General features: G+C 46.9%; 2 protein-coding genes across 2 annotated transcripts in view; one reads left to right on the plus strand and one right to left on the minus strand.

Moving 5' to 3' along the window:
• The first annotated feature begins 313 nt into the window (after nt 1-313).
• On the plus strand, nt 314-882 carry RNF183 (ring finger protein 183). Its single transcript, XM_015423128.1, has one exon. It carries the CDS (start codon nt 319-321, stop codon nt 880-882), a length of 564 nt encoding a protein of 187 aa, XP_015278614.1. The 5' UTR covers nt 314-318.
• A 2,160-nt stretch (nt 883-3,042) lies between these two features.
• Nucleotides 3,043-11,093, minus strand: part of PRPF4 (pre-mRNA processing factor 4) — a 15,514-nt gene continuing 7,463 nt past the window's right edge. Inside the window, exons 9-14 of the mRNA XM_015423098.1 lie at nt 9,847-9,970; nt 6,774-6,863; nt 5,891-6,013; nt 4,629-4,736; nt 4,422-4,540; nt 3,043-3,807 (exon numbers count right to left, since the gene is read on the minus strand). Coding sequence (XP_015278584.1) covers nt 3,614-3,807; nt 4,422-4,540; nt 4,629-4,736; nt 5,891-6,013; nt 6,774-6,863; nt 9,847-9,970 — 758 coding nt within the window. The 3' untranslated portion in view covers nt 3,043-3,613. The remainder of the gene's footprint in view (nt 3,808-4,421; nt 4,541-4,628; nt 4,737-5,890; nt 6,014-6,773; nt 6,864-9,846; nt 9,971-11,093) is intronic.

Consider the following 11,093-nt stretch of genomic DNA (forward strand, 5'->3'; position numbering starts at 1 on the left):
TGTCTCCCCACCCCCACCCCAAAGGAAATTGTCAGCTGTCCCTTCTCAGGTTTCTGCAGGCATTGGCTGCATACCTTCAGGCATAGCCATACAGGCTACAGACTTTTAAAAAATAGTTCAGAATTGCACAATACTGGTACTAGAGATCGCTTACCACGTTCTGCACTCCTTTTATAACCACACTATAAAGTTCTGTGTATGTACATCAGTGCTTTATGTGAACAGTTCATCAAACCTCTAGTGACTTTTTTGTCTTTCCCAGGTAGCAGCCTAGATTTAATAAGTCTGTGGCCCAGGCTGGGCTCCTGTCCCATCAACATGACTGAGAAGCAGAGCCAAGGACTAGCAGCCGACTGTCCGGTTTGCTGGAACCCCTACGACAACACCTTCCGCACACCCAAGGTGCTCCAGTGCCAGCACTCCTTCTGCATCGAGTGCCTGGCTCACCTGAGTCTGGTGTCCACAGTGCGGAATCGGCTGCAGTGCCCGCTCTGCCGTCACCCCACCATGCTCCCCTCTGACCAGACAGTTACTGAACTTCCCACTAACGATGCAGTCTTGCGGCTGCTGCGCTTGGAGCCCAACCACATCATCCTGGAAGGCCGGCAGCTGTGCCTCAAGGAACAGCGCAAGAGCAGATACTGCTTGCGCCAGCCAAGGGTCTACACCCTTGACCTGGGCCCAGAGACGGACTCCAGCACTGTAAGCCGCCAGGACCCGACTACAACCACCACCCTGCCCAATAGCTCTCCACCGTGGAACTGTGTTCGTGACCCCCAACTTCGCATTTTCACCTACTTAATGGCCATCATCTTAAGTGTGACTTTGCTACTCATTTTCTCCATCTTCTGGACCAAGCAAATCTTTTGGGGCATCGGTTGAGAGTGCAGACTGAGGGACTACTCAGGGGCTTTTACGAAGGATGTGTATAGCAAGGAAGCAGAGGCCCTGCATTCGGGGAGGCCTTGCGGAACATGGGAGTTTACAACTTCCAAGTGTGCTGAATGGGAGCCAACAAGATGGCGCACTTGAATTGACACCTTCCATTGTGCCAAAACCCCTGCTTCAGCTGAAGGACACCTTTTCCCATGGTTGAAAGCAGAAACTTGGGGGGGGGGTGAAGGATGCCTCAGATCTTACCCCCTACCCCTCCTTTGTCCTGAGCCTGGGCACAGATGCAGCCCTGTGAAAACTGATGTCTTAACCAGATAGAAAAACCATTATGCTGGTTGTTTTCTTTGTAACCGTGCTACACCCACTCATGACCTGCTTTATCTCCTAATCCACTCCAAAAGCATCTGGTGGGTTCTGCCTTAGGTGGGTTTTCCTGGTTGGGGCATGCTAGTTCATAATAATAATAATAATAATATAATAATAATAATAATATCTTTCAATTTATTAATCGCTCAATCCTGCAGAGCTGCTGGCTCTGAGCGATTTACAGTTACACATATTAACAAGGGACTAACAATGATTCATAGGGGGTAAGGGAGGACAACATATAAATCTTTTTTAAGTCGCACACATTTGCAGCCGACGAGGTTTTTGCTCAGCTGTAGACTTAGATGTGTTCCAGACAGCATTCACTCGGCTTGATGATGTCAGTTTTTCTAGGACTGCTTCGAGTCGCAGCGTCGCACTACCACTGCCTGGCCAGATTGGCCCATCGCAGGCTTCTTAATGCTGAAGAGATCTTTCCAGGCTTCCGAGCTGGACATTCCGTTTCACCGGCTAACACCTCCCCCCACCGGGGGGGGGTTAGTGTGCCCAACCTCTCTAAGGAGTGGTACCCATTTTATCTACTTGCCGAAGCTTTCGAACCGCTGGGTGGACGGCGAGCTGGGGACAAGACTGGTAGCTCACACCAGCGCGGGCTAGAACTGACAGCAGTTCTGTTCAGTTCAGATGTTACTGTAAGTTCATGATGCTTTCTGTAAGTAGACAGCATCAGAAATTGGGAGAAACCACTCAAATCTCCAGGAAGAAAGCAGTTATTCCAGGTGTTCCGAAGCCTACTTTTAATGGGTCCTCAGCTGCACTGGCTAAAAGTGTCACTATAAACCGAAGGCAGGCTGCCGCCTCCCAGACTCAGTTCAAGAGAGCATTTAAATTAAAGGACCGATGCATAATCTACCTTTTCTAACGGCAGCAGTGATTTCTATGATTCAGCTATGGGATATTGAGGGAAGGAGGGGAAGAGGAGGAAGGAGAGAGAACTCTCTCTCTGGTTGGGCTTCTCCCAGTCAAGGAAGAAACTGTAGGGCCAACTCACAGGGCCAAACTGGTATTGTGTAAAGGGGTGTGCAGTGAAGCAGGGCGGAACACCACTTGTGCTACAGACATTTCCTTGACATGATACGATCGCAAAAGGAGGGCCAAATGGAGAAGCTTGCCAAGCTGGTAGGGTACAACAAGGCCCAGGCCTGAAACCTTTTAGGAACAGCTGGCTGCCCGGTGGAGGGACCTGGCACAAACTAGGCAGAACCAGAGGCCTAACTGCAGGCAGTGAAGACAAAAGACAATCACTGTGCCGAAGGTTGCAGAAGAGCAGCAATGCAGGCTGTCCACACCAACTACTACTACACTGTGACTGAAAAGATAAGCAGGCACAAAGAAACATAGAGAGAGGTAGGGTCGGGCACCTGCCCCACTCACTTGGACTGCCCTTGGTTGAGCAGTGAAGTGGCCAATTGCAACCCCTCCCCCCTGATTGCATCAAGTTCCCCAACTGCTTATCGTAGCTCCTTCAAAGCTAGGGGAATATTATCCTTTTGGGCAGCAGGTCAGTGGGAAAGCACCTGGTTTTGCATGCAGAAGGTCCCAGGTTCAATCTCCAGCATCTCCACTTAAAAGACCTCAAGTGCTGGGAAAGATCTTTCTCTGCTGGGACCTGCTGCCAAGCTAGAATAGGCACTACTGAGCTAAATGGACCAGTGGTCTGACTTGGAATAAGGCAGTGTTCTATGTTCACCCAGCAGCATGTATTATGAAGCCTTCCTCTCCCAGCTTAACAGTGCTGGGATAACTCAGCAGAGTGGGGGCTAGTAGATGCAAACCACAGCATGGTGGACAGTATACGGTAGGCAGGCATCCATTTCTCTACAACTTCCAAGGCAAAGTCATCAGGCACTGAACATGGCTGCCTCTCTTTGCAGTGGGACAAGAGTACATCTGTAGGAAAGACATGCGGACAAGGCTTTGCAATTCCAACAGCATTTAATATCTTTAAAAAGCCTCTTTTTTTTAACATGGCATGGGTTCTTACCACAGCCATCCGAGAGGCAAACCTCTGCTGGCACAGGGAGTTTTTCCAAAGGTGGAAAATGCCAGGCTAGCAAGAAGGGTATTTTTGCTGCAGTTGGTCAAAGTCATAAGTGCACACCCCAAGTCTGTCGGCAAGGGAAGGAGGAGAGGGACAGTACAAAAATAAAGCTTCTCAGGGGCAAGGGTACTCAAACTCAGTCTAGCTTGATCAGGGTGTGTGGAGGACCACCTTTGGCCCCTGATCCTACTGCAAGCCAGGCACTTCCACCAGTGGAGCCCAAGTTGTCACATCAGGTGTATTCCTTTGCTACGGAAGCTGGGAAGGGCCAGTCCTGATCAAGGGAACGGCCTACTCCGCCATCCAGAGCTTGAAGGTCCTGTCGTAAGAGCATGTGGCAATCAGCTGGCCGTCCAGAGAGATATCCAAGCCCATCACTTTGCCCTCATGCCCAGCCAGGGTTTTCAGAGGGGACCAGCCTGGGTGAGTCCAGACCTTCGCTGTGTTGTCGTAGGCACCGGTGAGTAGAAAGTTGCCATGATTAGCTGAAGAGGGAAAAACAAACATACACTAAAGAAGCAGGAGTGCTCAGAAAACTGGAGCTAGGAACCCCAGTACAGTGGTTATACTGTTCCAACTTCCCACCTGGGGTCTCTCAGAGAAGGCAAAGTAGAGTGACACCTGGAACTAGCTATAGGCAGAGAAAGGGAAAGGTACAGGAACTGTGGCATGAGGTCAAGGGGGCACTCTTGAGAAGACCGTTTCAGAACTGCTGGAGCACCTTGAGGAGGAGGGGCAGCTCCCATAGAGCGCACAAAACTCCTAGGTTCTCGTTTAAACGAAAAGCAAGATTCTAGTTCAAACTGTGGCAGAGAAAAGCTTAAAGAACACTTGAGTGATCATGACTGCAGCCTGCAGCTGCATCGAGTTCCCACATGGGCCTCTCTCTACTGGTTCCTCTCGCATCCCATCACTCAGGCCCTCTCGACTGCACTGCTGTTTCCAGGTATCTCAAATTGGCCTAAGAGGTTTCCTTACAATGCTGTGGGGTCAAGTCTTCTTGACCCAGAACGAATCAAGTTTCCCTGTTCGAAGAAGTTGTTTTTAAATCCACACTCAGTTCTGGCTGCAAGGAGCAGGCGGCTGCAATGAGACTTACGTTCAAACTTCACTCCAGTCACTAGGTTCTCGTGAGCGGGGATGGTGTAGATACATTTCCTCTGGCGCAGATCCCACACTTTGCAGGTGTTGTCACCGCTGCCCGTGGCAATGTGGTACCTGCGACGGGAGAGGGGGAAATGAGCTCAGGGGCTGGAAGGAAGGGGGGGAGCATCAGTGTTCAGTGCCTTCCGGGACTGATTCTTACCCATTTGGCGAAAAGTTGATCCCGTAAATCTCCTTGAGATGACCCTCCAAGAACATGATGCAGCGTCCCGTGCGAAGGTCCCACACCCGGCCGAAGGCATCCAGGCCGCTAAAAAGTGCCAGAAAGAAGTGAAATGCTCACAGGCCCTCAAATACTTTTGATCTGGGTAAGAGGCATTCTTGGCCCTTTTTGATTCTCTGCTCTACCCCCACTGGGGGTTCCTAGACAACACCACAGGCAGCCAGAACAGCTTTCTGTGAGCAGAAGGTACTCTATGCGTTTATCACACCCTTCCTCCAAGCAGCTGAGAACAATAAATATTTCATTTATATTCCACTTGGTCTCCAATAGGGACCAACTTATATTATTCTTCTCTCCATCCTCACAACAACCCTGGGAGGTAGGTTAGAAGAAGAAAAGATTGGATTTATACCCCGCCCTTCACTACCCGAAGGAGTCTCAGAGTGGCTTACAATCTCCTTTCCCTTCCCCTCCCCACTACAGACACCCTGTGAGGTGGGTGGGGCTGAGAGAGCTCTTTTGAGAACTGCTCTTGAGAGAACAACCCTGAAATAACTTATGACTGACCCAAGGTCACACCAGCAGTTGCATGTGGAGGAGTGTGGAATCAAACCCGGTTCTCCCAGATTAGAGTCCGCGCTCCTAACCACTACACCAAACCGGCTCTCAGAATATGTGACTGATCAAGGTTACCCATTGAGCTTTCATGGCACAGTGGGGTTTTGAACCTGGGTCTCCCAGATCTAGTCTAACCACTGCACCAGATCTAGTCTAACCACTGCACCACACTGGCTGGCTGACAAAAGGTTTTTGCTAAAGCTGCATGACAAGATCCTGCAAAGCAGAACTTTGATGGGAGCTCCCCAGCAAACTATATTTAGCAAGTGTAATAGTGCTTTTGCAAGCAAGAAAGACGCAGGAGATGCCTAGATTGGTATTTACAAAGTAAAAAGAATATTTAAAAAGCATCTCTTCATGTCAAACCTTAAGGTTCAGCCACAGGAAACACCTTTCTTATTTAGCAACATTCATTCAGGGTGCAAACATTAGAATTTCTAGCCTAGTTTTTTGAGCCCACTTTTACAACACGTTAACTGGAAATTGGGGTGGGATCTTTCATGCCAGAAGCCCAGTTCTCCCTCTTTGGGAATTGTGGGGCTAGCAAAAACGAACCCCCATCTCTAGTTAGTTCTTGCTCCTTAGTCACCACTGCAAGGTTCAGTTTGCGTGCACAGGTTTACCCAGTGCCAGACAGGGAGCCATCAACATGGAATGCAATATCGTAGACCCCTTTGCTGTGTCCCTCCTGGTGCAGAATTTCTTCCTGGGCCTCCAAGTCCCACAAGCGCCACGAGTGGTCATAGCTGCAAGTTGGGGAAGAAGAAAAAACACACCAGCTGCATAGCTTGCAATATGGCACTAGCTGCCCCCCACCCCCCCGCGCAGGTCAGGAGGATGCTTAAATGTATCCTGAACTGACCCTGAATCAACCTTTCTGACTGTTTGCATTTAATCTAAGCTGGGTTTGGGCTCAGCCCATGCTCAAGGTGCTTAGAAGAAGACACACAGAAAACTGTAAGCATGATTATAATTACAAAGTGAAACACACTAAAATAAGGTAAGTATATAAACATATAAGTGTAATATATCAATAAGTAGAACTGTTGGTAAGTCAGTTTCAGTAAATGATGTTCTCCGGAATGACAAATATTGTTTCGATATATCTTCTTCTGAACGGAGATTGAGAAAATTGACAACAGAACGTCTCTGGTCAATTACTCATCAAGAGACCGAAAAAAAGGTTGAACACCCAATACATTCTTCATGGACAATCAAGACATGCTTACAAGTTCACTTGAAACCATTCACTTCGGGCTGAGTGCAAAGGTGCCTTCAACACCTAACACCTGTGAAATTTAGTAGGTGCCTTTGCCAACTAGGATACAAACAAGCCCTTCAGGCTTGTGGTGCCCCTGAGCAACTTTTTACAGCTTCCCTTTTGGGCAGATCTTGGCGTTTCCTTTCAGAGGTCCCTTCCAGCTGTGCTACTCTCCCCTCCCCTTTAGTTCCACTACAATCTCCTGTCCTCACAAAGTGTGCCCCAGAGGAGGAGATGCCCCTTACCAAGTGGTGCCCAGGAACCGGCCAGAGGGGTGCCACGCCACCCGTGCCACTCTCATTGTGTGCCCCTCAATGTCAGCCACCGGCTCATCACTGAAAGAAACAAAAAGATGCCTTAACTGAGACCACTTGTGACCCAAAGAAACTCAAAAGATGCACAGCTGGGTGGAGATGGTGCCATTTCCCCAGGGGCACAGCATCTGAAAAAGGGCAGGCGCACCTCCAAGTTTTCAAAGTGGAAAGGAAAACTTGACACTTCATACCCAAACCACAAAGTAAGAGTCAGCTGTGTACATCTGTTTAGTAAGAACCTTACAAAGGGAGCTGCTGGCCAGAAGGAACTAGAAGCTCACCACAAGTGGGGGAAATAATCTGTACACTAGTTTGTATGCCACAGTTACTAGAATGGTTTCAATTATTAAGAAGTCTTCTAGCATCTTAAAAACTGACAAGGTTTTATTCTAGCATAAGCTTTCATGGATTTGAACCTTCTAGCACAAGTTCTTCCACAGCTGGAATAGTAACAGTAGTTCAGCTGCTACAAGTATCTTGAAGTATCTAGGGGTTAGATCCTCAAATAAAACATGCATGGGATCAGCAATGGCTAGGAGCCACATATGTGGTCTGGAAAACCAACTGCTAATCCCACAGGTGTACAAGTTGATTGTGGTTACTAAATACCAAAGCAACAAAATTTATACCTTGCGTTTCTTCCCTCGTAAGGGCCACCAAGGTGGCTAATACATACATAATAAAACCACACCTTAAAAACCACCAAAACACATCATTAAAACAAAATCAAAGCTAAAACCCACTTACAAAATCATAAAAACAACAATTAAAGTATAGCGCAGGAAGGAGAAATCACTCAGAGAATGCCACACAAAACAAAAAAAGGCTTCACCCACTGGTGGAAAACAGCTAAAGGAAGGGACAAATGAATGTCCCCGGGGAAAAGAGCACCAGAGGTTTGGTGCCACAACAGAGAAGGCCCTGTCCCAGGCTGCAATGCACATAAAATCAGAAGGTGGGGAGGAGGCCCCTGAAGATGTCTGAAGTGGTTGGGTGGGTTCATAAGGGAGAGCTTAATTATTAAATGCTCAGAATAGGATGGCCAGGTCCCCGCTGGCCACCAGCAGGGGATGGGGGGGGGGTAGGGTTGCCAGATGCAGATTACGAAACTCCTGGAGATTTGTTGATGGAGCCTAGGAAGGGACCTCAGAGGGGTACAATGCAACAGAGTCCACCCACCAAAGCAGCCATCTTCTCCAGGGGAACTCATCTCTGTAGGCTGGAGATCAGGTGTAACTCCAGGGGATCCCCAGGTCCCACATGGAGGCTGGCATCCCTAGCTCAGAAGCATTCTTTACACTCCAGATTTCACCCAATGTTCAGAAGAGGTTCTGGAGCCCAATTCCAAAGGGGAAAGGGGGGGCCCATTCTACCATCACACAACCTCCTGCTATGATGAGAGGAAGGACTGCTGAGGCATAATGTGTGAGACAGGGACCAATTTACCATCACTGACATTTCTGTCTGCAGCAACAGTATCAGACAGAAACAAACCTTTTCCCCAAAGGGCCAATTAAAGAGTGAGTCTGCTCCTTCTCAGCACATCCCTCAGTGTGCCCCAGACAAACCTACTCCTTTCTCAGAGAAACGCGGCACTTGGAGTAGGCTTGATCTGTGGGAACAAAGCTGGCACTACCAAGAGGGGACACAGCTAGGGAAGAGGTGCAGGCACCCAGAGCAGGAAGCGTTGCCGTACTGGCAGGTGTGGAGCAATGTTCCCTCTAAGCTGAGTTAGTGTGAGCTAGCTCACACTAACTCAGCTTAGAGGGAACACTGGTGTGGAGCCTGGAAGTACACTGATGATGCCGTTGCCCCCTGCCACCGCTGTGGTCTGTGCCAGGGGCACACAGGCAGTAACCTGAGTAATATCTTCACACAACTTTAGAAGGAGCCATGTTAGGGTGGAAGAAAAAAGAAAGAAACTTGTCAACAAGTTGTCAACAGCTGCAGAAAAGTTATCCCAAGATCATGTTTTTGATTTACCCTGCTTTAGACATGAGATTCTTGAAATACCACGTGATCAGCAAAAAAGTAGCAAAACCAACAGCAGTTTCAAATCTAGCAGCACTTCAACTAGCAGCAAATAAAATAGTGAGAAAACAGTAAAAAAAAAACGGGCGGAAGGAAAAAGGAAAACCTCAAGAACTTACTGAGAAATCCCACCCTCCCAACCACTGCTCACTCTGCCTTATTCTGCCTCTGCCCCCCCTTAATCCACCCTATCACTCAGTTTTCCTCCTTATCCTGCCCAATCATTCACACACCCCACCATCTGTTGTTTACTTTCCCAGGTAAATCCCTACTTTTTTTTAAAAAAAAACAACTTTTTTTTTGGCATGGCACTGAAGTTGGCAAAGTTTTTTCACAATGCTGGCTACTGTGGGGAGGGGGTGTAGGAGTGTGAAGGGTCAGGTATTAAGGGTCAAGACCAAGAGTTCCCTCTCCAGGCAACCCAAGGTATCCAGTTTAGTTATCCCTCCCTATTTAAAGACAACTCTGCCTGCTTGTCAATTAAACTCCCTCATTTAAATAAGCTTCCACTCCCTGATAAAGTATGAAGCTGGCAAAGAACAAAAAAAGAACAAAAGAAGAACTCACAGCCAATTAGAGAGAGCCCCTCCAAACTGCTTGGCCCCAAAATTACCAGCTAACCCTATACTGAGAACAAATTAATATATACACATTAATCTCCAAACAAATCCACAACTGCATACTAAAACACTCATGCTTGTTTATTATTTAGTAAAGGCAATTCCTTCTTCAAGTGCATCGTCTGACATTAAGTCCATATTTCAAGGTGCCACTAAATGTATTTTACAGTAATATTTGTGATTTACGCCAATCAGCTCAATCAAGTAGGCAACCTGTTTTCTTAGAGGGGTGTTATCAGTAGGTGGTGCTCAGGGACCCCTGAGGGTTTTTCCCCACTGTTGATGCTATGGTCTACTGGAAATAGTCAAAAGGATGGAAGGATGGAAGGACCTCTGGGCTTCTTGGGATTTACCTTTCGAGGCTCCAGAGCTTGACTGAGCCATCAGCTGCACATGATGCCAGGTTCACGTCCTTCTTGTCCAGGGAGATGGTCGCCTTGGGGTGGAAGACAATTGCCCCAACACTGGTATTATGCCCTTGGGAAGAGAAGAAAGGCAATTTCTTCACAGACCTACTTCTGCTGCTTAATCTGGCTGTTTTCAATTGACTGTTGCCTCATCACTGCCCCCACCAGGACAGTTGCAGAAGGCAGCCTCGTTGGTCTGCGGAAGAAGTCCAGTAGCACCTGAGAGACCAGCAGGATTTTTGGCATGCAGGCTTTCGAAAATTAAAGCTCCATTTCTGGTCAAATTTTTCATCTGATTTGCCAGCCAAAAACATATTTAACTTATCCATTTCCATCACCTCAACCAATTTGTTTATCAACTCATCCCTGTTTGGTATTAAGTCTGACTTCCAATTTCTTGCAATACAGATTCTGGACATGGTAATTAAGTATACAATAATACATAAATCATTATATTTTATACCGTAGGGTGTAATGTTTAATAGAAAAGTTTCAGGAGTTAAAGGCAAGTCTATTTCAGTAATATCCTTTATCAGCTGCTTGGTGTTTTTCCAAAAAGTTACTATTTTTTCACATTTCCACCAAATGTGTAAGTACAATCCTCTATTATTTTTACATCTCCAGCAGTTCCCTGGAACATTTTTGTAATCTATCCGGCGTCCAGTGCCACCTATAGATCATTTTCAAAATATTTTCTTTATAGGATACTGCTCTTAATAGTTTAATTGTTTTCCAGGACTTTTCCCAATCTTCTCTCTTTATCTTATGACCCAAGTCTTTTTCCCATTTAATCATAAATGGTTTGACCCCATCTTTATTTAGATCATCTTCTAATAGTAGGTTATATATTTTTCCAATCTGTTTTTCTGGTTCATATAACCAACTTTTATCCAATTGTGTCTTTTCAGCATAGAAACCTGTTTTTTTTTTAATCTTTTGTGTATCTTGAGATCAATTGGTTCTTTTCCCATATTGATAGATTCATATTTAGACCCTGTAATACTTCTCCTACCAGGACAAATTTTGATTTTTGGCTGAAAAGATGCTCTGTACAGCAGATGGCACGGGGAAGAGAACGAGAAAAGAGGCCTGCTTTAGGCCATGTTTCAGGGACTCGTGACTGAGAGAAGACTTCAGTTGGGGTCTCATACGCTAGCATCCTTTTACCTCTTACATCCTAGGTGGGTTCCTGC

This window comes from Gekko japonicus, unplaced genomic scaffold (assembly GCF_001447785.1).
Source record: "Gekko japonicus isolate JY-2015 unplaced genomic scaffold, Gekko_japonicus_V1.1 scaffold454, whole genome shotgun sequence".
Taxonomy (NCBI): Eukaryota; Metazoa; Chordata; class Lepidosauria; order Squamata; family Gekkonidae; genus Gekko; species Gekko japonicus.

Excerpts from the sequence above, each read along its gene's own strand:
- RNF183 (XM_015423128.1), top strand. The coding sequence starts at position 319 with ATGACTGAGAAGCAGAGCCAAGGACTAGCAGCCGACTGTCCGGTTTGC.